Here is a 26551-nt window from a genome sequence, read left to right as displayed (position 1 = left end):
TTTCTGTTGCCCACACAGACACATACAGACCTTGACCTTTACTCCCTGTCTTTCCCAGGTCTGGTGACTCCCCCAGTGTCCCAATGAACTCTCCCACGGGCCTGAACCTCACTTTATGTTTATCTAAATCCGTTTTCACTCGATGTTATGGCCCATCGATGATTCTCAAAGCCCCGGCACGACCGAGCTGGCTTTCCGGGGGAAATGTGGGGTTGGCAGGGGGCGATTCCTAAAGGCCACCAGTGTGTCCTCCCAGCCCCCGGAATGAAGCACACAGGACAAGGGTGTTTGGGTGAGACAGGGCCACAATTTAATGATTTGATGTCAAAAGCAGTAAACACTCGAATCAGGTTGCCGTTTGTTTTTTTCCCAAAGGTACATGTACAACATCCAAAGAGTCCACTGGAAATAGAAACCTTTGCTACTTACAATCGTTTTATACAGATTAACCAGCTCACAAATGCCACAAGAGAATGTTCAGTTAAAACAATACAATGAATAATATACATTCAGATTCTTAATAAAAATCTCCCTTTTCCATGTTCTTTAAAACTTACCATCAATTAAGTCACTTATGCAGAGGTTAGGGGTACGATACTAAAAAGGCACCGACAAGACAAAGCAGGTACAAAGAAAGCCGTTTTTCCTGGAACGTGTTCAGCGAGCGCCCTACACGGAACCAGTCCAAGGGAGGGAGGATGGCATGGGCGGCGGCGGCAGCCGGCGGCCCCGGGAGGCCGCTCTCCCTCCTGCGCCGCTCTGGGCTGGCCGGACTCTCGTCAGCGCCATCTCGGCGGCGCTGATCTCGCAACGCCCACCGGCACAGCCGTTTAAAAGCCCAAGTTCATTGAAAAGTATCGGCAGAAGGACTGCGCAATAAGTTTTTTTTAATGGCTGCATTTACAAAAATATTTCCCGTCAAGTGGGGATTACTCAGAAACATTGATTTACAAATATAAAAGTACTTCGCAAGGGCCCCGATCACGTGCGTTTGCAGATGCAGGCATGGACACACTAGTACCATACTACAGACTACAAAAGTTACCAAGTTCTTTAAAAATCATATCAACATAAGAAAAAGAGCTCCAACTTAATAGCTGCTCAGAAATGGTCTGAATGGGATGTGGAACAGACGGCAGGCAGTGGGTTTCTCCAGAAGGATGGCCGCTCTGACTCACCTGCTCTCAGAAGCTGGGGAGGGCCCCCCTAACTGGCTCTGAGGTCGCAGAGCCGAAGCTCAGGCAGGTTGGCCATTGCATATCTGGGGTGGGGTCCGAGGCCTCGGGCAGCGCGCCCGCCGCCCAGAACGACTATAAGCTAGCGGCCAAAGGCCTCGGCGCCGTCCCAACGGGCTGCCCAGAGCACCAGATTAGTGAGACCCCAAGGCAGTGGTGGGAGGAGGAGCTGAAGACCAACCTCTGAATACACAGACAAAGGAGGCGGTGGGGTCTGGAGAAAAGGGGGCTGGGTTTGGAAGCAGGAAAGCTGGGCTCAAATCCAGCCCCATCATTTACCACATGTGTGACCTTGGACACGGCACTTGAGTTCTGTTCTCCTCAAGTGTCTTCATCTGTAAAAAACAGGGGGTGGAGATGGGGGAAGGAGTGGGCCTAAGTCTTCCAGTTCTAAATCTATGTTCTAGAGAAATCCATTTGAAAAGCACAGGGGAGGGGCGGATGAAGCCATGCACGCTCCTTAAGAAATTAAAGCTGAGGAACTAAAAGCGTCGGCTCCGACTCTAGGCCTTGAAGCAAACCCTTCTAGAGGCCCCTCAGAGAAGCCAATCGTAGCTGTGGAGAGGAGGGGAGCCCGGGGGGAACACCAGAGGCCCTGCCCAGCCCGCAGAACTCGGGCGGAGCTGGCAAGCTGGCTGGATAACCATTCCAAAGGCACAGGGCCCCGCTGGGCTCCGAGACCTCCGCAGGTGCCTTCTCAGGACACACTTTTCCCGGCCCACCTCAGGAGGGGAGAACCAAGGCCGGGGGGCAGCACAAGGCGAGCACAGCTTTGTGCGGGCGCCCCCCCTTCTGCCCATCCCCACACACACGAGCCCAGAGAAAAGCCAAACTAAATCTAACGTCAGAGTGAAGGGAGCAGACCCAAATTTATTTCCACCAATTACAAGCGTGTCTCTGTTCCCATCAGCAGGCCATCTCTTCCCGAATCCGCTCCCCGTCGCTGCCCAAATCAATCAGGGGGAGGGAGCGAGGCGAATGAGAAGCCGAAAACAATTCTGTCTCCAAGGTACCGGCTGGAAAACGACTTGGAGGTACCCGGAGGTACCCAGAGGTCGGGGTGTCCCCGATCAGCGCGGGGCGCGAACAATAGCGGTCTGTGCACACAAAGCAGTGGGGGCCATGCGAGGGTGCGCGCATTCTCTGGAACAAGGCGGGTTTCTCACGTGGAGAGGAGAGCAGCGGAGGGAGGGGGCCGGGCCTCCCAGACAGACGGGGGTCAGGGGCACAAGCAGGCAGGGTGGGCATGCTGCAGGAGCCAGTGGGCAACCTTCCTCCCCCAGGATGCAGGCAGGCGTGCTCACACCTCCCTCCCTCCCTCCCTCTCTGGAAGGCAGGCATCCACACTGGACTCAGCCCAGCTGGCCTGGGGTCTTTTTGCATACGTTTTTGTAAACACGCACTACTGCATATCAGGTGAGCTTTGGAAGGCCTGACCTCCAGAACAAGAGCATCGGACCCCCCCCTTCCCAACCCAAATGCGCCTAGGGAAACGGCGGCCGAGGCCCCCCGGGGAGGAGGGGGAGAGACCCGCCAGCCGAAGATCAATGCCAATGATGTCCTGCGGGGGCAAGCAGGTGGGGTTCAAAGTCCCAGTGCAAACAAGGGGCGTCACTGACGTAAAGTGCCCTAAACAGTTCTAAGGGAGCTCCCTCCGACACAACAGGGAAAGCCATGCCTGTGAGGCCGGGGGCCGGGAGGGGGAGGAGCCGCCGCCTCTCTCAAACCGGAAAGCGAGCAGAAGACTGGACGAAGGGGGGCAGTCAGTGTCCTCGGACGGGCCACCAATGGGGGACACACGCGGGAGTGGCGATCACGATTCTTCAGGCTGAGAGAATTCATCAAAAGCAAAGAAGCCACAACTACCAGAAGCTGCCCCTCGGAACGGCCCCGAGGAGGCAAAGTGGAGAGCCGAGACAGGCCAGAGGGACGCGGCCGAGGACCGGGGAGGGAGAGGAGCGTCCCCGCAGAGCGTGTCAGGGTCCCCTGCGGAGAGAAAAGAGGAGCGTGAAGGGGGGGGCTACGGCTGAGCCCTCACGGATGACGCCTCAGTGTGGCCCCAAGCACCTATGGGCAGGCAGGATGACCACAGGCAGGACCACCTGCTCGATGCCTCTGGGGCAGGACTACCAGCAAATATGTCCCAGGGCCCTGCTCTACCCCATGGGGCCCCAGGCACAGCCAGATGCCACCCCCGACCCCATCCCATCTCCACTAGCTGCCCTGTCCTGTCCTCCTGCCCCTGCAGGCCTCTCAGGCACCCTCTCGCTGGACTAGGCTGAGGGGTTCCTCGGGGCTGCCCCCGCTGCAGTCTTCCCAGGACACCCTCCCCACGGCTATAAGAGCATCCTAAGCTCTCATGGGATGGCCGCTGCTCCAGGACTGTCTTCCAGCCTTATCCCATCATTCCGCAGCCCCCCAAACTAAGGGAACATGGTGGCCCAAGCTGCTGCCCAAGCCAGAGCAGACTCCCTTCTTATTCTTCTGTCCCTTTAGGACCCTTCCCTTCAAAGCTGCTTCAGAAAGCTCTAGATGGACCAACAGGGGACTCAAGGAAAGAAGATTTGGGGGGAGACGGGGAACAAGGACAGGCGGGCAAAGCCCACGAATGACATTCCTGACTTCCTGGGGTACGTCTGGCAAGCTGCCATAGACAGGCCCCTCAACTGCCCGGGCCACAGGACTGACTCAAGCCGGCCACTCATGTACCAGGAAAGGCTGCCCCCACTGAGCTCCCCCTTCTTTAAGCTTCAGTCAATTAGCCCCTGCAGGGAGCCCCGTCCCCAGCTGTCCTTGGGGTCACTTGTCACTAGAGGCCCTGGTAGTCTGGGTGACTGGTGAAGGATCAATGTTTCTGGCTAGGAAAATGTACCAGGGCTCTCCCCAATAAAGACCTCAGTCAGCAGTGGAGAGCGCGTGACTTAAAATGGCCCCACTGGGGCCAGTCTGACATGGAGGTGTAACTAAAGAGGCCTCCATTACACCCCAGCCTAAGGGGCACGGATCCCCCCACACCACCACTCCATCCTGGCCTACAGGGGTTTAAAAGACAGAGGTCCCAGAAGGCCCCATCACTCCCCTTACCCAGAGAAGAGGGGACCGTCCAACAAAAGACTGCAGGCCCCTGGGGTCCCGGGCCACCTCAGTCCTATTTCACAGAGAAGCTGAACTTACTCGTCAAAGTTTTAAGATCGGTATCCAGGCTGGAATCGAGCCGTCTCTTCAAAGATCAGTTCTTTCAGCTTCTCCTTGGGCAGATCATCCAGTTCCATGTCAAACTTGAACGGGGCTTCGGCGACCGGCTGGAAAAAGAAACATTGTGATGGCTGGGAAGGGCCCAAGGCCCAGCGCTTCCTTTTTCTTCGGAAGGTGTGCATGTGCTTTAGGCCCTGGGGACGCTGGTACAACAGACTGTGAGCGACAAGGGCAGCAGTCTGGGTCAGGGCAAAAAAATGGCCCAAGGCCAACAGGAGGAACCATTCCTGGGAACCCGCTCCTGGACGGCGCTCACCGTCACCGCACAGATTCCACCCGCTCCCTTCACTTCACCAAGAGCGTCCAGAAAAATCGAATGAAAGACTGCCTGGGTCCATGTTAAGCAGATTCCATAAATACATCTCCCTGCTCCTTCCCCAGGGACAGACCCCATCTGTGGGAAATCTCTGCTCCCCCCATCGGGCACAGAAGACACATCCCCCCCCAAGTTGGAACCCAGTTATCACATGCTGTTTGAGTCACCAGTCCTATAATTAAGAGATGTTGTAGGTTACCTGGCACTTATGGCTGCTCTGGGATCTACCCCCATTTAAACCACTGTTTTCTCTGAGAAAATGTCCTTCAAGCTCCAAGTGGCCCATTTCTAAGCCTGGTCCGTATCCATGACCATCAGTGCACGCTGTCAGCCAAAGGAGCCACCTTACATTCCCTGGGCTCGGGGGACAGGGCTCTGCAAGGACTCCCCACAAACACCCCTGAGGGGGGAGCTCACCACCCACCACAGGGTTTGGAGATTAAGATCAGAGCCAGAAGGGGTGCAGGGAGGCAGGGGGGATGGATCCGTGGTCTCGGCCACTCAGAAATGTGCATGATCTCAGCCAAGTGATGCCCGAACCCTCTTGGGAAATGGATCAGGACAGGAATTATGGCTCCCAATTTAAAGAAAGGGAAACGGGTAGGGTGAGTGAATGACTTCCCAAGAGTCACCGAAGAGAGGCAGTGATGAGCCTGGTGTCAATGGCAAGTGTGGAGACCGGAGGGTGGGGAAACACAAAGAGAAAAGACCCCCATGGCTGGGGGGAAGGGGCTTCGTGCACCACAGTCAGCAACTTCTCTCGGTAACCTCTCTGGTGGAAGGGACGCACTTTGCCCAGACTATCCTGGGGAGTGGCTACCAAGGCTCAGCACTTGGAGGGCCTCAGTTCCCAGTCCAGCTCGGACACATACGAGGAGCTCAAAGGGCTTGCCAGAAGGTCACAAGGGACCGAGGGAGCTGAAGCTCCCACATGGCTTCCGGGGGGCCTCGTTTACAATGCCCAACGTTCAGGAGCTTCCAATGGGAAGGGAACCAGGCACAAGGCAAGGCCCTGCGAATGGTCGTAGCTTTGCCCCAACCTCAGCCTGACTGGCTATGTGATGAGGGAGAAGATGGCCATGCTGAGGCTTGGAGGGTGGCAGGAAGGAACCCAGAAACTCCCATGTTAGCGAGCTCCCAGCATTTGGCAGCTCCCCCCTGGAAGCCCCCCTCTCACCTCATCACTTGGGTCATAATACTGCTCCAGGTAGGGATGGGCTAGCGCCTGCTCCACCTCAATCCTCTTGTGAGGGTTAAATGTCAGCATCTTATCCAACAAATCCAGAGCTAGAACGAGAACCATGTTTGGTGGGGGAAAAGAGGGTCTGTGACACAAGCAATCTACTGTAAAGGAGCTCCACCGCATCAGCGGGCCCCCAACACCCACGGCTCTGGAGGCTGGGGACATCCAGCCCTGCCCAGATAGTATCCCAGAGGGGGGTGCTCCAGAGGCGGGAGGCCCGAGCCAGAGTCACTCTGAGCATAGACTTTGCCATGGAGTGGCCATACCCAGCCCGTCTCCCCTGCGGCATCATTCCCTTCCAAAGGGCGCCCAGCGCTCACTCTGGCTACTCCCTGCCAAGGCCCACAGTGCCCTCCCTTTGCCTCTCAGGATACCCTGTCCTCTTCAATACTGAGAATTCCCCTCCTGGCAGTCTGTCGGACCTCTCTGAGCTTCCTGACATCAAGTTCCCGTCGCAAGTGCCCCAGGGACTCGGTGCTCCCTGTGACGGGGACAGTGACAGACGCCCTCAACATCCCGACTGAAGCCGCAGAAAGGGAATTCTGCTTAAGCGCAGTCACGGCGAGCTTGGCCGGCAAATCAGACCGGAGACATTTCAACTTCTATATTTTTAAGGAACTTCTTAGGTGACATAACTCAATGGGAGGGCGCACCCTGATCTCCTGAGTAAGACAGGATGCAGGTGGAAGTGTACATCCCAAGAAAGGTCTCTCTGAAGGAGACCCACCCCAACGCACCTGCAATCTGATCAAAAACCTAAGCAAAGAGTCTGGGAAAGAGACTGATGGGCTACTGGTGCTTCCCACAGCAAGGATGGCGAATCTTCCCGCCTCCAGGCCCCAAACCAAAACAGAAGAGCAGCTCTGGGCAAAAAAGGACTCCAGAAACCAGAGCTGAAACGACTGGCTCCTGGGTCTTTCTCCATCACACCATCCCAGCTCCCCCACCTCCTCCCAGCCCAAACAGCAATCGCATTAATCAAATGATGCAAAGGCTTCTTTACAAAAGCTTGCCAGCATCTAACATTTTCAGGTCCCCAGCTATGGCAGGGAATTCACAGCCTGAAAATCTAGGGCTGACAAATGGTGGGAACCGTACCTTTGGGGTCAGCGTTGGGGAAGAGTCTATTCCATGGCACCTTGTTTTTGTGAGGAAGAGAGAGCAAATAGTTCCTGGCTTTTAAGTTGATTATGCAATTCAAGTCTTCTTGTGACGGGGATCCAAGAATGCCTAGCAAAAGAAACATTTGGAAATGTCTAATCGAAAATCAGCCATCTTATTTATAGATGGGGAAACTGAGGCCCAGAGAAGGCGCCCATCACAAAGCTAGCCCTTGAACTCAAGAGCTCTCCAACCCCCACCACTCTTTTCCACATGGGGAAACTTTGTCAAGCAGGGAACCAGCAAACACATCTCCATGCACACAAACACACGAGCATATCCACAATAAAGTGGGGAAGGTGTACCAGCAACAAAATAACCCCGCTGCCTTTCCCATGGTGCCACATTCTTTCCCTCCCCCATGGAGTTTGAAAGCTCTCAATGACACAGGGAAAAGAAAAGCAAGGACAATTTGCATCTGCACAATAAACCCATCTGTCTGAATTTGACCAGAAAGCGAGTGAGGTAAGATCAAGTTTTGGAAATGGAAGGAGGACACCCCAGCTGTGGAACTTACCAAGAATATGGTTCAGCTGATCTAGGTAATGTTTTCCAGGGAAAATGGGTCTATTGGAGAGCATCTCCGCCAGGATACAGCCCACAGACCAGATGTCAATGGACTTGGTGTAACCCTGGAGGGGAGAAGGAGACAACGGGGCAACGTTAGCCGATGGCAGTCAAGGACGCATCCCCAAGCGATGGATGGCTTCGTTCTCGTTCGTCTCCAAGGGAGCTTCGGCATCTCTTCCAATTGTTCACACACCCGATTGTGAGAAGGGTCTCCAGGCTTCCCTGGTCAGGCCCGAGAAGCCCATGACTGCAGGAAGACCCCAGAGCATGGGCCGTGCTCACTGTGGCTCTGGCCAGGGAGGAGCCATCCATGTGGAGGGTGACCTCAAGATACAGAGAACCAGCCAAGGGTCTTGGAGGGTGGCTAGTCCTCAGGCCCGGGCCTTCCAAGCAGGAGTCTCTACCACAGACAGGGCCTGCTCAAGACATCCTGAGCATTTGTCTCTTCTGGGTTCCTGATCCCCACCGGCCCACGAGGAGCCCCTCCTCCCCTCTGGGAAGAGGTCTAAGCGAGGAGAGCTGGGGGAGGACAGAAATGAGTCAGGATGGTGGCCTGCAGAGGGCAAGTGAAGGGTTATCATGGGAAATCAAGCTGAAACTGGGCAGAGGGGAGCAAGGAGGGGTGGGGGCCATCAAAAATGCATGGAGGAGTTGGTGTTTTACCATGGGGAAAGAGGGAAGAACGCAGGATACCCAGAAAACCCCATTGTGAAGAGATGAGCAAACAGGCTCTGACCTCCAAAAGGCCTGGGATAATCAGTGGGAGGACCTGAACTGATGAAATTCTTCATCTTTTCCAATATTGGGACTGACCTTGGAATTCAGCATAATTTCAGGTGCTCGATACCAGCGTGTGGCCACATATTCCGTCAGGAAGCCTGTGTGGTCATGGTCTGGATCTGCAACACGAGCCAAGCCAAAGTCACAGATCTGGAGAATGAAAAAATGGAGTCACTTAGATACCCAATCAATCCGAAGTATAAAGCAGTCGGCCAATGGCCATGCCAATCACACTTTAATAAGACAGATTATATTTTAAAGCCAATATAATGTTTCACAACAGTCAGTTTCCAAGATCTAATGAAAGTCCCATTAAATGCCAGCAAATTTTCTTTATATAAAACTCAGTGGCGTGGTCCTGCTCAGTGAGATGGATCATCTCAGAATATTTGATCCCATCACATTTCACCTGGAAAATTAATGAAAATCAGTAACAAACATGAAAAATAAAGAAACGAATAAATTATCTTTGGAGTCTATTTTGCCCAAATAGATGTTAATAAACTAAATTAAAGGTATGAGTTTTTACAAAGACATAAAATGTTTAGATGAAATGAAATGAAATAATTTTATTATTTGTTTCTTTTGTTATTGTTATTTCATTTTTTTTTTTGCTCAGGGTAAAAGAGCTATGAAGTGTCCGAGGCCAGATTTGAACTCGGGTCTTCCTGACTTCAGAGCTAGCGTTCTATCCAATGTGCTACCTAACTGCCCCCAAATTAGATGAAAAGAATTATGTTAAACACCTAAAACAGGGAACATCAAACCACAGAAAGAAAAGCACAGATCAATGTTTATGTCCAATGATAATAAACTTAAAATAGTAATCAAGGTTAGAGCAACATATTACAAAGATTATATATATACCCGGTGACCAGACTGGATTTCTATCAAAAGCATAAAGTTGATTTAATATTAGAAAAATCATTAACATAAGGGATTATATTGATAACAATCATGATTATATCAGTAAAGGCACACATTCATTTCTATTGCAAACATTAGAAAACACAGAAATGTATCTTTTCTTAACATGATAAAGAGAATATATCTAAAACTAAGGCAGCATCAAAGATGTCCACTGTCACCATTTCTACTGGATAAATTTGCTAGAAATGGTGGCTGCTGGAATAAGACAAGAAAAAGAAATGCCATGAACATGTATCAGAAAAGAAAGGAAGTTTTGTTTTGTTTTTTCCAAATAGTATAAACCTGGAAAACTCAAAAGCATCAAATAAAAATTAACTGAAACTTTACCCAATCTGCAGAATATAAAGTAAATCTACATAATTCATCAGTGAGAGAGAGAGAGAGAGAGAGAGAGAGAGAGAGAGAGTGTGTGTGTGTGTGTGTGTGTGTGAGAAAACAATAAAAATCGAGTGAGCAGAGATTAGAAAAAGAAATTCCACTTCAAAAACTAGAGGATGTACGGGTAAATATTTGGGAGCTTAGCAACCAAGATACACACAGGAGATATATGAATGTAAATATAAAACACTCGTTACAAAACCTGATAAGAAGGGGAATAAAACTGTTCATGGTTGGGCTGGGCCAATACTATAAAAATGGCAATCCTACTTACTTTTTCAGTTCTAAACCAAACTATCAAAGTACTACTTTAGAGAATTAAAAAAACAAAAACAATTTCTCTGGAGGGAAACCACTACTAAATCTATATCCCAAAAACAAAGAAAGAGGAACTAGACATACAGTTACAAAACTATTTATAATAGTTCATTTTGTGGTGTCAAAGAACCGGAAACCAAGAGGGTGCCACAAGAGGGAAATGCAGAACAAATTATGCATATTCATGTAATGGGAATGAAATTATGCTGTAGCACTTAAACACAGTTAACCCTGGCACATACCAAGACCTTAATAAATTTTTTTTTCAGTTAACTGACTGAAATTAAGAAAGAGAAGACTGGGGAAAACTTAAGACTCATATGAACTAATGCAATTTGAAGTGACCAGCAACAATGGAAAAAAAAAAAAACAAAAACAAAAACCAACCACCACAATTCTGAAAGCCTGATGGGCCAACATTCCAGAATACCAATGATGCCTTCTACCTGACTGAGATTATGGGCAATCAATTAAAAATAAGAGGAGAAAATTCAATCAGAATGTAAAAAAAAATTTTTTAAATTATAAGACAAATAGGTAATTCTTTGATTCTTCTGCAGAAATTTCTCAGGATATAATCTGAAATAATCTTATAATCATGATGATCAATCCAGATTTTAAAAGACAGCCAGTATTAAGAGAAATTTAAAGCTAAAAAAGGGAGGAGAAACACACACACAATTCTCAAAATTGGAGTACATCTGCGTGTGTATGTGTTTTTTTAAACAAAAGCAAATCCATTTAAATTACAGTATTCCTCAAAACACAAGCATAAGAGGGAGAAACCTTGGATACAGGCCTGCACAAATTTTCACCTCTCCCGCCCATCCTTATCAATGGCACTCCCACATGATGGGTTTCAGAGTGAACACAACCACACCTCCAGCTGCCAAATGCATTCAGATGAATACCTCCTGAAAATGAAAAAGGCATGTGCTACCCCCAGCTACACCTCCAAGGAAAAGAAAGGGTGCGAAAGAGTCAGGGGAGTGGGGCTCAGTCTGCACAAGGGAACCCCCAAGACTGCAACGCAGCCCCACGAAACAGGCTGACAGGTTTCCGGAGGTAAGCAATGCTTGGAGACTACAGAAGACTACAACACGGCCCTGACCCTCCAAGAGCTGACAAATAAGAGAGGGAACGGAACACAGATGGCAATAGGATACAAGGGAATATGCACTAAGAGCCAAGAAGAGAGATCAAGTGCCATTTTTACATTTTTTTTTACATGTTCTCATCGGGAGTTAACAGATTGAGCAGCCACAGAGGTACACATGGCACCGCAGAAAGCCACAGCCATTCTTGGGATGGTTTTTCCCCAGGTAAAGGAAGCTACCACCAACTTCCATCCCTTGGCCCATGATCTGGCACCAGGCGGCTAGTGGGCAGATGGGCCAATCAGAGCTCCACTGACCTCAGAAGGCTCTTCCATGATGGTAAACTGGTCAGCTAATGGTACACCTGACTCCCCCAGCCTCTGGGAGCAGTCGCCGCTCTTGTTGACGGCCGGCCCATTGATTGAAGCTGGCCGAACCTCCCCGGGACGGGGGAGCCAAATTCCCAGCACGGGAGCATGGGAAAGTCCCATCCCTAGGGCGAGACAGGGAGCAGCCGCCCTATAAGGCTGAAAGCGTGCTCTGGCCCATCTTAGCAACAACAAGAGCATCTCAGGGCAGCAAACTTCTAGTTTGACCCTCAGCTTGCCAGGACTCAGAAAGGACTCCTTACTTTTAATATCAAAGGCCTTATGTGGAATAAACAGAAACATTGGGATGATCAAGAGTAGAGTCCATGTAGCCCAGGGCTAATTCTCCAGGACTGAGGCTTCTAGTCCCCCAGTCTCATTAAGTGGGAGTGCGCACCTACTTTGCTCAGCTGGCTTCTCAAACAGGCAAGGTGGGCACTTGCCAGGACCTTCACAACCACTTCTGAACCACAAGGCAAAGTCCTTGGGGCCTCGATGGCTCGGGATCAGGGGCCTCTTTCCACCTGACTTGCGCGCAATGTCTCTGCTTTGTGGTCTGGGGGCTTTTCTACGGGGTCACCTCGCCCTAAGCCCAGGCTCCCTCAGCACTTTCTTTCTCTCTCCCCTCTGAATAACAAACTCTGCACAAGGGTTAATGAGGCCAGAGAGGTGGGAGTTGCATGAGGACCTGGGAGCAGAAAAGGGGGATGTGCTAGCAGCAACTGTTCTTTAAGAACTTGAGGAGAAGTCACCCAGTTCTCCCAGGCCCTCCAAGAAGAGTTCTGCTCCAAGGGCCCAGACAGACGCCCCAGGAAAACGCTGAAGGGGCAAGACAGAACACGCGGAACGCCACCCCGAGGGGCCGAGGCCCTGACCTTGAGATCGCAGGTGGTGTTGAGTAGCAGGTTGGAAGGCTTGAGGTCCCGGTGCAGAACATTGGCTGAATGGATGTATTTCAAACCTCTTAAGATCTGATAAAGGAAATAACAGATGTGGTCGTTGCTGAGGTGCTGCGTCTTTAAGAGCTTGTAAAGGTCTGTCTCCATGAGGTCCTGGACAATGTATCTGCACCGAGGATTAAGGAGAATCACCGACATCAGAAAGCACCATGCAGCGGCATGGGGGACCCCCCAACAGCACAAGCCCTGCGCACCCACACGCGCCCGGCCCTTCCCTCCCCGAGAGTGCCCCTCAGTCCCAAGCCATCCCCTCCCCTTTCTGGGGGAATCGGAGGCCCACAGCGGACCCCTAACTTGTCCAGGGTGCCAGGGTCAGTAAAGGGCAGAGAGCTGAATTCCGATCCCTGACTCCAAGCCCAGCAGCACAGGGGATCCCCGGGCAGAAGGGGCCTCCCTGACTCCCTGGGCCAGCTCACAGTTTGGGGGAAGGAAGTGACAGGGAGATGGGGCAGCTAGTTAGTGCAGTAGATAGAATGCCAGACCTGAAATCAGGAGGACCTGAGTTCAAGTCTAGCCTCAGACAATTAATACTTCCTAGCTGTATAACTCTAGGCAAGTCACTTAAACCCAATTGTCTCAGAAAAAAAGAAAAAAGGAAGTGACAAGGAGGCTGATGGGGTGTGAGAAGGACTGTGGTCAGAGCCCAACCTACAGTGCCAGCCCCCAAAGTCTTCTTCCTGCCTGCAGAGGAGGAAGACAAGATAAACAAGTCGAAGGCCTTGGGGTAAACTGCCTACACCAGTCACTGGCCCACTGAGTGCCTCAGTTTCCTCATCTGTCAAGTGTCCACCTCTTTTAGCCCAGGGATCTCCTTGGCCTAGAAAGGGCGAGCATGTGTACACGTTTACAGCGACTCTCATGTGGACGTCCAGCCATCAGGCAACAGTTGGACAAGTCACAGTCTGAAGGTAATGGATGCTCTCTGCCCTGTAAGAAAGGGGAATAGGAAGAATGCAGAGGAACATGGAAAGCCTGAGGCAAACTGATGTGGAGAGAACAAAGATGGACAGAGGGCAAAGCTGGGGTCGGAGGGCAAGGATGGGGTTGGAGGATAAGGTTGGGATCAGATGACAAAGCTGGTATCAGAGGGTCAGTTCTTCTCCTGACTCTTCATTGAGCCCCAGACTCTGGACAAGCTGCACTTTCCTATCAGCTAGTGGGGAAGGACTTGAGACCCATGCCCTCTGTGAGCCCTCCCAAAGGCAGAGACCCCCGACTCATACTCCAGGCTTCCCACAAAGGATACACATCTTTCATCTGCTCAATGGCCGGGGCCCGGATGATGTCGTTGATGCCGATGATGTTCTCATGGCGGAAGCGCAGCAAGATCTTGATCTCACGCAGAGTCCGCTGGCAGTAGGTCTGGTGCTCAAAGGGGCTGATTTTCTTGATGGCCACTCGGACTTTGTTGACATTGTCATACGCGGAACTGGAAGAGACAGAGAAGGGACATGAGAACCTCTGGAAGAGACACCCCACAAGCCCACCCAGGACAGCCAGGGAAAGGCAGGCGACATGACCAACTCGGGGCATGCCCCCCTAAGTCAGCTTCAGTGACACAGAACCCGAGCCTCCCGGAGCTACGGGGGCCCCGGCAGGGCCCTGGCTCCAGGCTGCCTCACCCCTTGTGGCCCCAGGAGAAACAGAAACTTCTCGGGGTCAATGACTGCTTGGCTAGTAACAAATGCTTATCGAACCGTTCTCAACAAATGGTAAGAGACCCACCAAGACAGTACCAGGTCCCATAGCGGGTACCAAAGTCAAGACCCAAGGTTTCTGCACCTATATATGCTGCTACCATCAATTAGTCCCGATTTGAAATGTCACTTTACAATCCCACAGATGTCAGAATCACACGCTGATCTTACAGATTATTCTAATTTACTTTTTGAGGGTACGAACCTGAGGAACACAGAGGTAACGTTAGTATATAAGTATTAAGCACCTACTGTGTGCTAGTTGCCATACTCAGCATTGGGAATGAAGAATGTCCAAGTACAGGCCTTGACCTTGACCTCTACCGGGAGCCAATGTGCAGACAGGAAAGTGCCCACCAACCACGGGTGAGAAGGGGAACCAAAGAAGGCTTCCCGTGGAAGGTGAGATGGAGTTGGGACTTGAAGGGAGTCAAAAAGGCCAGGGAGGCGATGAGGAGCAAATTTCTCTCCCAGAGAGAAACAGCCAGAAGTCCGTGGGCTCATGGGGAGAGGGGGGAATAGAAGAAGACTGGAAGTACCTCCTTAATGGAGGTGGTAAATGATATGAGGCTTTAAAAGCCAACCAGAGGGCTTTGTATTTGCTACTGGAGGCAGTGAAGGGGCCACTCAGGTTTCATAGATGACATGGTTGGACTTATGTTTGAGACTGGAGGGTGGCCTGGAGCAGAAACCACCCAGGGGACCAATGGCAGGGTTGGGAGGAGGGTTGTGGCTTCCGGCTTGACGCCAGCATCTTGGCTGGCCTGCCAGCTCGCCCTTGGGAAAGGAGCAGCTTTCTCCAAGTGGAAGGGGCTGGCTTTGCCAGAATGAGAGAATTAGGCCCACCTGCAGCACAGCACCTCTTTAAAAACCCAATTTTTCTCCCATAAGAACCCCATTACAACCATTTCTTAAATGTTATGCCTAAGACTGGGGATCAGCCATCACAGACAATGGTCTGGAATGGTCAAAACAAAGCCTAGACAGAGCCCAGCAGTGTCTCTCCTGCTACAATAGATTGTCAAGTCCATGTCAAAAAAGCGCCTTCTACTCTGTGCCCACCACGCTTCATCTCTCGCCTAAACTGGGAGCCACCAAAAGCAAACTGGAAAGCCCAGGCCCTACCTCAGGTAGAAATGCCTTGCCTGAAGGAATCCGTAGGGAAGACAACAGAGAAGGTCTGCAAAGGAAGGATCCAGAAGAAACATTCATCTTTAGATGCCCATCCCAAAGCAGCACCAAGATTTACTATGTTTGCCCCAAGATTTTCAGATCCCCAGCCGCCCCAGAAAAGAGAAATTCACAACAAATTTCCGGGCAAAACATCACTTCTGTTCTTGGTGCAAAACAAGGTTTTGCTTGTATCTGAGTCGATTCGATTCAAGACCTTATTCAGGGTCTAAGGGAAAATAAGATTCTCCCACTCTAAGACCTGACGGTCTGGTGGAGAGGAAAAGCCACAGTTATACACAGAATTAATGAGGTGAATAAATGAGAAGAGATCCAAACAATGACGTGCTCTGAAAAATCCCAAGATGGAGCAATCATTTCCAGCAGGGGGCAATTTCGGAGGAACCAGGCTTTGAACACATGGAGGAATCCAGTTCGACTGGTGTTGAATCCAGGGAAAGCAGCATGAGAAAACAGATGTTGTCGTGGAAGGACACCGGGATTAGGAGCATGGGCAATGGGGAGCTTGCAACATGTCACTAACTGCAGCCGTGCTCTAGAAAGGGTCCATCTCCAAGTACAGATTGCAGATCTAGAGTCAAGCACCAAACTTGGCTCCTTCCAAAGGATGAGAGGATGGCGTCCTCCAACACTCAACATTATCCTCTCTTACATAACGGCTGAAAAATGCAAGGCTCCTTCACTTCACAGACAGAAACTGAAGCTTAGTGACTAAGGTTAGACAGCTGGGAAATAGAGAGAAAGCGGCACAAACAGCCCTGTTGTGAACATCTCCACAGGCAGGCCATTTATTCCCTTTAACAACACAATCCAAAAGCAGTATCCAGGGACAAAGGTGAGAACAACCCTGAAGATTTCACTGCACAGCAAAAGGAGCCCCACTCCGGCCTGGGGAGCAATCCAGCGGCCTTCCCTCTGCCTGAGATCTGCCGAAGACCATGATGAGAGCACAAGGGTGCGACCTGTTCGTGGCTCCAGCTGGAGAGTCTGCACGACTGACTGAGCTTGCCTGGGACCTGTTACAACACTCTCTTTCCGAGGGCTGTTCTTCTTGCAGTATTTCTTCCTCTCTCAAATTCCTTCAGCAGCTCACGTGTCCATGCGGACAAATAAGCCAGCCTGAACCTTCCCATCGGCCACGGCTTCTCCAAGAGCCCCATCCAGGCAGCAGCCTGGCTGTACCGACAAGCTCATGAGCTCAGGTTGGGCCCTCCCCCAGGACCACGTACAAGGGAGCCGAGGGAAGGAAGAGCCCTGACAAAGAAGCCTTCTGAAGTAATCGGCTTTGTTCCTGCACTTATGTGTCAGGGCTGGAGTCAGGAACACTCATCTCTCAGACACCAAGTGTGAGCCCATCAACCTCAGTTTTCTCATCTGTAAAATGAGCTGGAGAAGGGAGTGGAAAACTGCTCCGATACCTTTGCCAAGAAACCTCCAAATGGTTTCCAAAGAGTCAGATATAATTCAGCCCCTTCCCCCTTACACATTTGTGCACTCTGTGGAAGGGAATCTCACTAGATCCCACGCTCCTCCATTTGGGGGGAGCCCTTAGTTTGAATCCTGGCTCTGACCCTCCCCCAGTTACAGACAGGCGAGTGAAGCCTTCTCTACATCTCAGTCTCCTGTCAAATGGGGAGAATCCTGGATCCAACAGCTTCCCAAGCACAGTGCCTGGGATTTCATTCAGTTGTTCTTTTTCCCATCATCATGGTGAATACTGGACCAGGCTTCATATCACAAGGAAAGAGGTTCAGAGGAGAGGGGACCTGGCCCAGACCATACAGGGAAGAAGCAGGAGTGTGTTTGAGCTTCTGCCAAGGGGAAACAGAGCCGCCCCACCCAGAGCATCAGGAGGCCTTTCTCCCTCCCCTTGGCTCCCGGCCCTTCTGCAGATGGCTTTAAAGGGAGGACTACTGCACAAGGGCTGTCCAAAAGCGCTCAGGAAGGCCTCTGAAGTTCTCACAGCATCCTTCTGGCTCTCCATGGCCCGGCCCAGCTGGCTCACCACATACTCACCTGCGAGCCATCCTCCCTGCCAGGAAGGCTTCCCTACCCACTCTACACCCACTGGGTGGGAGGCCACGCCCAAGGCCAGCTGCTAACCCCTGGGCATGATTCAGCCCTGCGTGCTGTACGCACAGTGCCGGCCCGACACAATGTCAGCTCCTGGAAGGCAGGGCTCGTCCTGCTTTTTCTCTGCCTCCTCAGTCTAGCAGAGCATCGGGCTTGAGGACAAACTTCACAGACACTCCTTGAGAAAAGACACAAGTGCTGGGTGGTGGGCTGGCTCTGCTCAGTCCCCAATGGGTGGAAGTTGTGGAGAGGCAGACGTCAGGCCGACCGAAGGCTGAACTTTCTAACAACTGGACGGCTGCCCAGCAGCAGAAAGGGCTGCCTGGGAAGGAAGCCCACCCCCACACTAGCTGATTTCCTGCTGATACCTGAAGAGAAAGTGCTCCAGTTCAGGAAGGAATTCTAACGGGGGTGGGGGGTGGGGGGGGGGGGGGGGGGGGGCGCGAGGGCAAAGCCCATCCAAAGCTGAAATTCTTAACTGACTTGGGGTTGGGGTCGATTCAAAAGGAAGGACTCAAAGTTCCAGGGAGAAATCAGGAGGTTCCAAGTCCCCCCTCACAGATCACGAGCATAAGGAGCATTTCTGGAGAGTTAGGGTCTGCAAAGGGCTCTCTCGGTGGGATTTTACATGGCTCCTGTAACAGTTATGCCCAATTTACACAAAGAACATCAGGTTGAAGTTCTAATGACCTTGTGACGAGGAGAGCCGCCTACACCAGAGAAAGGACTGTGGGAACTGCGGTGGAGCACAATGTAGTACTTTCACTCTTTTGCTGTGGTTCCCTTGCATTTTGTTTCCTTTCGTTTTTTACTGGTTTGATTTTTCTTGTGCAGCAAGAAAATTGTATAAATATGTATACATATATTGGATTTAACATATTTCTACCATGTTTAACATATATATACTGGAGGGGAGGGGGAGGGAAATCAGAACACAAGGCTTGGCAGGGGTCAGTGCTGAAAAATTATCCATGCATGTTTTGAAAATTAAAAGCTTTAATTAAAAAATAATATCAGGATGAGAAAGGTATCAGTCCCTTGCCCAGGGTCCCAACACTGGCATCTGGCTAAAGCTGACACCAGGGAGTGTACAAGCCTTCGCTGTCCCTTACGGAGCTGGGGGGGAGACAAGGCAGAGTCTTCTCTCTGCGGTGGGTCTGCAATGGTTGGAATGGCCCAGTGGGTCCCAACAGTCACACTGCGTCCTGCAGTTGACTGAGCAGAGATGGCCATGGGCACTGTACTTGGGCAGCTGTGCCGAGGATGCACAGGGCACAGAGGTCAAGCCTGGCCACAGCAGAGTGAAGGGAAAGACAGGAACCAAGAAAAGCAGGCAGTCTCAAAGACTCAAAGCTCTGGAGCTGTGGCCATCTTTTCTGGGCAGAGCCTCAGTTTTCCCGTCTATCAAATGGGAATTGCAGTACTGCCCACTGTCTTACAGGGCTCTTGTGAGGCATTTACTAAAAAACACCAATTAGTAGGTACAGTGCTTTGGGAAAAATGAAATTCAATCTGAATCTATTACTCTTAAATTCCCACATAATCAAAGACTACAATAAACCCCCAACAGGCATGAGAATTACTCAAAATTAAAGACCAATGTTGTGATGACAGGACGGCGTGCCTGAGACAGTGACAGCTCTGCAATCATAAGCAGTGTGATCAAACAGAAAATCCCCAGGCAGCCAGAGGAGAGAGCATTTCTTCCCCAACACATCACACTCTTTTGACAAGAAATCACTATCCGAGTGGCCCTTGCTGGAGTGACACAATAAAGCGCTCTGGCTGGGGGAGGCCTCGAAGCACTTGAATTTCCTAGGCCCTAAGTTCGCTAGGGGCCGTCACCACACCCCGGCCACTGCAGCATTATCCAGATGCTCCAACAAACGGACCCTCACCGGTAACTGCTAAGTGCCTCACCACAGTGTCTATGAAGGGAATGAATCCCAAGCAGGCCAAGGGGACAGCACTCGGCAACAAAAGGGCAGCAACTCCTTGGGCACTTGCCTGTCAGGAACTAGCTGTGGTCAAAGGCATCAGGTCCTTGCTTTCTGGATCTAAAATCTCTATTAACATAACACCATTCTCCTTTTTGGCGTGGCATCACTTGTAAATCAAATTGCTTGCCTTTCCAAGGAGGTGGGAGGGAGAGAATTTGGAACTTAAATTGTTTAAAAAAAAAAAAAATTGCCAATATCGTATATTTGATGAAATAAACATTTTACAGTGGGACAAATCTTGACTATGGTGAAAGGCTTTGTGTAGAATTTAAAATCTTTTTCTATTTTATTATAATAAAGTTCCCTTCCAGTCTGCCACTGCCTTTCAGTTTCCTTTTGAAGGATTGTTTTCTCTCATGAGAATAGAAGGGTGCCCAGGGTCCCCACAATCATGTCTCCTATACTTTCCAATTCTAATGGTGACTCCTGATAAGAACAAAAACAAATTCATATTGAAAGAAATGAAGTCGGACTGCGTGTGGATCAGCACATAGCATTTTCACTCCTTTTGTTGTTTGTTTGCATTTTGTTTTTTTCCTCCTGTTTTTTCGTGCTGAAGGATGCATATGTTTAACATATTTTAGATTACTTGCCCTCTAGGGAAGGGGATAGGGGAAGGGAGGGAAAAAATTGGCAACAAGAGGTTGTGCAGGGGTGAGTGATGAAAATTATCTATACATATGTTCTGATAATAGAAAGGTTTTTAAAAAAAAAAAAAAATGAAGTCCTAGAAAACTGTGTTCCAATGGCCCAAGTCCATTTGCTAGAATAAAAGGTGACCTTTACTTGTCACCTTTCTAGAGGACAGGATTGACCTCTGCCCTCTGCAGAGCTGGTCTCTGACACAGCTGCAATTATCTAAGGTGCCAGCAGGCCCAGTTTGCCTGAAGCTCGGTGGGGTACTGTTGGCCAACCTGGACTCCAGGGGCTATTGGAGTCAAACACAAAGCTCAAATTCAAATCTAGGACTGTTCACCCTCAGGTGGCCCCAAATCAAAATCACCTGGGCAGGAAGTGGGGGCATAGTGCACCAGAGTCAGGGAGGCTCAAATCTGGCATCAAGACACAGCTGTGTGGCTCTGAACATGTCCTTTACTGTCTGCCCGAGTATTCCTGACCCATAAAAAGAACTGTAAAAGGAAATGGCAAACAGCTCCAAATGGAGCCCATAGCATCCAACAAGATACACAACAATCACTGCCTCACTGGAAAGTGGGGCGGACAACGTGAGCCAGTGGGGCCCGAGGCCTCTCTGACCACCACCAGTGATGACACTAGAACTCTCTTTGAAAGGAAGAAGAGCCAGGCTAGATGACGGGAGCGCTGCCCTTTCCAGGCGAGTCTTCGTAGTCCCTCCACTCGATTCTAAGCTGCACGAGGGTGGCCACCACATGGCCCTGGCTACTACCAGCCTCCACAAGACGAAATCCTTGGAGATCACCAGGAGACCCTTACCCAGGGAGGGAGCCAGGGCCTCCAGACGGCCGACACCGGGAAGACAACACCAAGAATATCCTTTCCCAGGGCAGCTTGGGGATGGACTTGGAGTCTGAGGGCAATTCCCAACATGCTGTGTGTGACGGTGGCATCCTGCAGCAAGCCTGCCGAGCTGGCCGTGGGAAGGACAACGTGACTCATCTGTAGTTTAGTGGCTGTCTTGACTGTCGTGCTCACATTAGATGGTCAGTAAAAAGCTGCTGTTAAAAGCTGGTCTAAGTTCAGTGGATGCCATCTTGAGATATCCAAGTGCCATCCCTTGCATACATTTTCCAAGTATTAAAATGCTACCTCTCCACAGTGAATGGGTTATTTTTAGAGGAAGCCATTAAGAGGCTGTTCTCAAAGCTCTCCATTTTTTGTGCACTTTAATTATCTGCACAGAAAACGGTACAGTACGGTACTTTACAGATAAAAATTAACTTGTCTAAGATATTCAGTCAGTTTGACTGATCCAAATTAACGTTCCAAAAATAAGTGCGCAGATAATTCTACTGAAAGTGTACGCCTTGCAATTTGCCTCTCAGATAAAAGAAACTCCTAAGTCTTTGTCAGAGCTCATGAATTGGGAGCCAAACCAGAGAACACGAGATTTTAGAAGTCACTTCAGAAATCCCCAAATCCAAAATGATACAGGGGGCGAGGGCAGGCTGACCTCAGCTGCTCTGCAACAAGAATGGAGAGGAAAGGTGGGATCCACAGATTCCTCTGGCAGTGCATGGCCCACAGTGGTCTTCATCATAGGCCGGCCGCCCAAACCAGATAAAAAGGCCATTGGGAAACGTTTAACAAGAGAAACAAATAATAACATGTGATTCTTGGGGTCACTGTGGCGCCAGGGACCCTCACATCTATACTCATTCCTGACTGAGTTTGCTGCCACTGACCTAGAACTTGCCCAGAATCTGTCAGTGAAGTCTTTTTTTTTGCAATCAGGGTTAAGTGACTTGCCCAGGGTAACAGCTAGTGTCTGAAGATGCAATTGGAATGCAGATCCTTTAACTCCTTGGGGCTGTTGCTCTATCCATCACACTAACCAGCTGCCCCCAAACCAGGTCCTAAAGACAAGCTGGGGGGGGTGGCTACTCTACGCTTCACCTGCCGGCTGCTCCAGGGCAATGTCTGATGTCCGGGTCCTTGCTGCGAGGTCTGCACATTTCTGGCCTGGGTCTGTACCAGACCAGAACTAACTCTAGCCCATCAGCCAGCTGGAACGCTCTGCTGGTTCCGAAATGGAGGCTCCCCTTTGTCCACTACTTCCTGGGGAAGCCGATTCCACTTGAGGCTGGCTCTACTTGTGAGGAAGTATTACCCACAGGAGGCCAATGGCACTTTTTAAAAATGCACACAGAATAACAAACAGAACAACAAAAAGAAACAGACAAGGACAGCTCGGAAAATAGCCTGTTGACTTCTTTATTATTTAAAAAGCAAACTACATAATAGTTGATTTTATCATAATTTTCTCTTCTCTTCTGTTCTATTTTATATACAGACGTGTTCTTCTAGGAGGTTAAAGTTCAGACATATTTTTTAAAATCTGCATTGTTTGTTGCACTTAATGCCCTCCCAAATGGAAAGGCTGTCTGAGGAGGAGAGAGCCTCCTGTCACTGGAGGGTGCCAACCCCTTGACAGAGCTGGCAGATACAGAAGTGCTGCTTCAGGTCCAGGCGCCCTCAGCGCAGGCCAGGCCGACTCAGTCTCGGGTCATCCTCCTCTGGGATGAATTGGGGCTGGGGGGGCCAAAAGGCCCGTTTTCACCATGTCCCTTCAATGCTATTCCTGGCAAGGCCACGTATGATGCAATTTCTAAACGGAGGCCAGGCCAACCTCTACTAGACCACTCAGAAAAAATGCTTTTGTTCCCCTAAAGCTGAAAACAGAAAAGAATGACTCAGGCTTCCTTCTGTACTGAGGGAGAAAGAGGAGCCGTGCCCTTTGTTGCGACTGCCTGCGCCAGGCATGGACCTGCTCGGCAAATAACTGGTCTGGTCCACTCCTGGCAAGCCGCTCTGGCCGCTCTCCAGAGTCCCCAGTGCTAAGTCAGTCCTCCCTGACAGGGGATGGGGCCGTCCCTGGGAGAAGGTTCACAAGGCATAAGCACCAGAGCAGCCCCAAAGAGCCACCTGTGTTACGGGTCGGCAATCTGAGCGGGCATCTCAGGTGCCCGGGCCTGTTTACTCGGCCAATCTCTGCCAACTGTGGCGATCTCCCCAGCCCTTCTCCCCGGTCTCCCTGGCAACCCTCCTCCTCATGTTCCCGCTTCCCCTTCCTGAGGCACAGAAAAAAGTCCAAGGACCCGCTTCTGCCCCTTCCTCGTACGGGCCTGAGCGAAGTCATCGGCCCTCTGACCCTCAAGTTCTGCATTTGTAAAAGAAGGACGTGAACCGTAGCACCCACCAGAGCATGGCTGGGAGGCTCAAGGCAGCCCAGAGATGGGAGCAGACAGGAGTGCTGGCTGGGTGACCCTGGACAAGCCCCTTAGCCCCATCTGGTCAGGGCTTCTCATCCATAAAAGGGAGCTTCGCCAAGAGCTCAGTACAAGCCTGGCACCCACAAGGAGCTGTCGCCATCACCACGAAGAGCCAGGCAAATGCCAGGGGGCCCCTTGACCAGGGCGTGGTGGAGCAGCCAGCAGATAATGAGGCCTGTTACGTAAGCACTGACGGCGGTCTCCTGGCCTCCTCCCCAGCCCGTTTCCTCCTCTGCAGAGGGACTGCACTGGTGGTCTGTCCCCGCCAGAGCCAGCTACGATTCTGAAGACGTTCACTCACTACTCAGAGCCCGCTGAGCCGTTGCTGTCACAACTCCTCCTGCTGCATTTCTCTACACGTCTCCATTCGGTCTCTTCCCTTCTGCAGTGGTTCTCAGCACCCGGGGTTTGGTATAAATGGATTTGGAGGGTCCTTGCACCCGAACTGCCCCCAAATGATGCTACTAAGTGACCCTCCCCATGCTGGAGCCACTTCCACGGGGGCTGGGGCTGCTGCGGCCAGCTCTGTCAACGGGCACAGCTGGGCTTTCAGTGCACGGCCTTGAAGGGATGGTTGCCATCAGTAACACTATGGAAAACAAGGGAGGGGAACACATCTGCATCCTTGAACGTCTGCATTCAACTCCGACAACCAGGATGCCACAAGCCCATAATACAGTCTGTGCCAAAAGTCTTAGGATCCAATTTGATAATCACTTATGGATCACCTACTGTATGCAAAGCAGAAGAACAGGTCCTGGCAAAAACAAAATGAAAAATGCCTCCTGCCCTCAAAGAACTTACATTTTACTGAGGGGAGATGGAGAATGTGCAAGTCCCAGGCAAGTGGGGATTGTCTCAGTGGTTTTATTTCTATCTCCTGCACCTGATACATAGTAGGTCTTCATAAATACCTGGGGGACTTGGAGAATAAATAGTAATTTGGGGTGCACCAGAGTGGAGTCTGGAAAAAGACATGAACTCAGAGAATGAGGAGAGGATAAAGAACAAATGAGGGAGAAAAGCCAACATCAGGGAACAGACAAGAAGTCAGTCTGAACAGGATATAGTCTGGGTGAAACCTGAGGCCCCTCTGAGGGGCTCTAAATGCCAAGCTGGTAGGACGGGAAATCTCCCCAAAGTGACAGGAGATGACTGAAGGCTCCTGATCAGGGAGACCCTGTGGTCAAAGTGAGCTTTTCTGGACAGACGATCTGCAGAGAGAAGGAGCTGAAGCAGATAGTCCAATTGGGAGGTTGCTGGCTGTAACAGTTCAGGTAAGTGGAGTAAGGGTTTGATCTGGAGAAGGGTGGGAACTGGCAATCCCCACTGAAAACAAGCATTGATTGCAATGCTTCTCCAGTCATCCCCACAAGGAGGCTTCTGCATCATGTCCCATTCCTCATGAGCCCATTTGGAGTTTTCTGGACAGATACTGGAATAGTTTACCACTTCCTTCTTCAGCTCATTTTACAGATAAGGAAACTGAGGCAATCAGGATTATGTGGTTTGTCCGGGGTCACATTACCATCTGAGGCTGGATTTGAACTCAAGAAGAGTTTTCCTGACTCCCAGCTCTAGCCACTGAGCCTAGCTGCCAAAGGGGATAGAATATGTATACAGAGCTTGAGGTCTGTTCATTTTGTTGTCTGCTCATTAGCAAAAGTCTAAAACACATTAGAAGTACTTTAGGGGTTGGGGGTGGAATGGGGGAGCAGAGAGGTGCATCCTGAAGAAATCATGTGATTTCTAGAAAAAACTCAAGTTAAGAAACTAACCCTTTAAACAACCAAATGACCTCCCGGGAAAATTAAGGTAAATGTGGACCAAAAGGCCTTGATCAAGGAATGAAAGGGGAAAAGCAACCCAGGGGCGGTCGGAGCACTGAACCTGAACTTGCCAGTTTCCATCCTAATCCCGCCTTTGCCATTTAACTAGCTCTGGAATCATGAGAAAATGACTTCCCCACCGGGCTCCTCAGTTACCTCATCTGTAAAAATCCGATAACATCTGCAGCACTTAGCTCATAATGAGATAATCTATGTAAATTAGTTATTATAAAGGGAAGGCCTCCTAAATTTTAAAAGAAGCCACAACTGAAAGTGACTGCTTTACATGATCTCATCTGCCCCTCACAACAGCCTGCGCAAGGACCTGTGCCCGCGCCACAGCTGGGCGCTGAGAGAATGTAAGCGGCAGGAACCCCGTTCAACAAGGCACCAGGTGTGGCTCACCTTGGACAAGGTTGTACAATCGGTAAATAAATAAAAGGCAGGGTTAGGGCTCCAGGCCTCCGAGGCTTACAGCAGGCTCTGGCATTCTCTCCACTTTCCCATGTGCTCCTGCATGTCACGTAGAGTTACATAAGTGCTCTAACTGCCTTAAAACAATGGCACATCTTGGAGTTTGTTTTACGAAGGGGAAAAATGGTCCAATTTGCTATTTCCTCCCTCCACCCACCTAAACACAGTTCTAAATTTACTCATTTACATTTAATTTGCATATTTACATTTTAATGTGTTTCATGCCATTGCAAATAACACATCCAAAATCTGGCTGAGTGCAAGCCTTTTGTCCTTTTTTTGAGAGAGAAGAAAGGAAAGAAAAGGGGGGGGGGGAGAGAGAAGGGGGCAGAGCAATGGATGAGGACAGAGAGGGAAGAGAAAGAAAAAGTGTGGGGGGGGGAGAGAAGGGGGCAGAGCAATGGATGAGGACAGAGAGGGAAGAGAAAGAAAAAGTGGGGGGGGGAGAGAGAAGGGGGCAGAGCAATGGATGAGGACAGAGGGAAGAGAAAGAAAAAGTGGGAGGGGGAGAGAATCAGAGGGAGAAAGGCAGGTGAGATGCTCTATTTGGGAGGGGAAGAGAGAAGAGGGAAAGCCGGGAGGAGAAAGGCAGGTGAGATGCTCTATTCGGGGAAATTCTTGCTACTCTGGTAGCAACGGTATGAAGTTGAATATCATTATCAATAAGTAAAATAAGGCATGGAGGCAAGATGGTGGCACCAGACCA

General features: G+C 50.5%; 1 protein-coding gene across 2 annotated transcripts in view; it reads right to left on the bottom strand.

Moving 5' to 3' along the window:
* Window positions 1–287: 287 nt before the first annotated feature.
* The window catches only part of MAPK1 (mitogen-activated protein kinase 1), a 49408-nt gene continuing 23144 nt past the window's right edge, over window positions 288–26551 (bottom strand). Inside the window, exons 1-9 of one of the 2 annotated variants that reach the window (XM_031949047.1) lie at window positions 15433–15530; window positions 13857–14039; window positions 12527–12716; window positions 8594–8710; window positions 7728–7842; window positions 7148–7279; window positions 5984–6093; window positions 4410–4537; window positions 288–3221 (exon numbers count right to left, since the gene is read on the bottom strand). In XM_031949047.1, the coding sequence (XP_031804907.1) occupies window positions 4421–4537; window positions 5984–6093; window positions 7148–7279; window positions 7728–7842; window positions 8594–8710; window positions 12527–12716; window positions 13857–14039; window positions 15433–15515 (1047 nt within the window). In that variant the 5' untranslated portion in view covers window positions 15516–15530 and the 3' untranslated portion in view covers window positions 288–3221; window positions 4410–4420. Of the gene's footprint in view, window positions 3222–4409; window positions 4538–5983; window positions 6094–7147; window positions 7280–7727; window positions 7843–8593; window positions 8711–12526; window positions 12717–13856; window positions 14040–15432; window positions 15531–26551 lie in introns of those variants that run through there. The other variant, XM_031949046.1, reaches the window with a different exon arrangement.

Source organism: Sarcophilus harrisii, chromosome 1 (assembly GCF_902635505.1).
Source record: "Sarcophilus harrisii chromosome 1, mSarHar1.11, whole genome shotgun sequence".
Classification (NCBI taxonomy): domain Eukaryota; kingdom Metazoa; phylum Chordata; class Mammalia; order Dasyuromorphia; family Dasyuridae; genus Sarcophilus; species Sarcophilus harrisii.
This window is presented reverse-complemented; position numbering and strand designations above follow the sequence as displayed.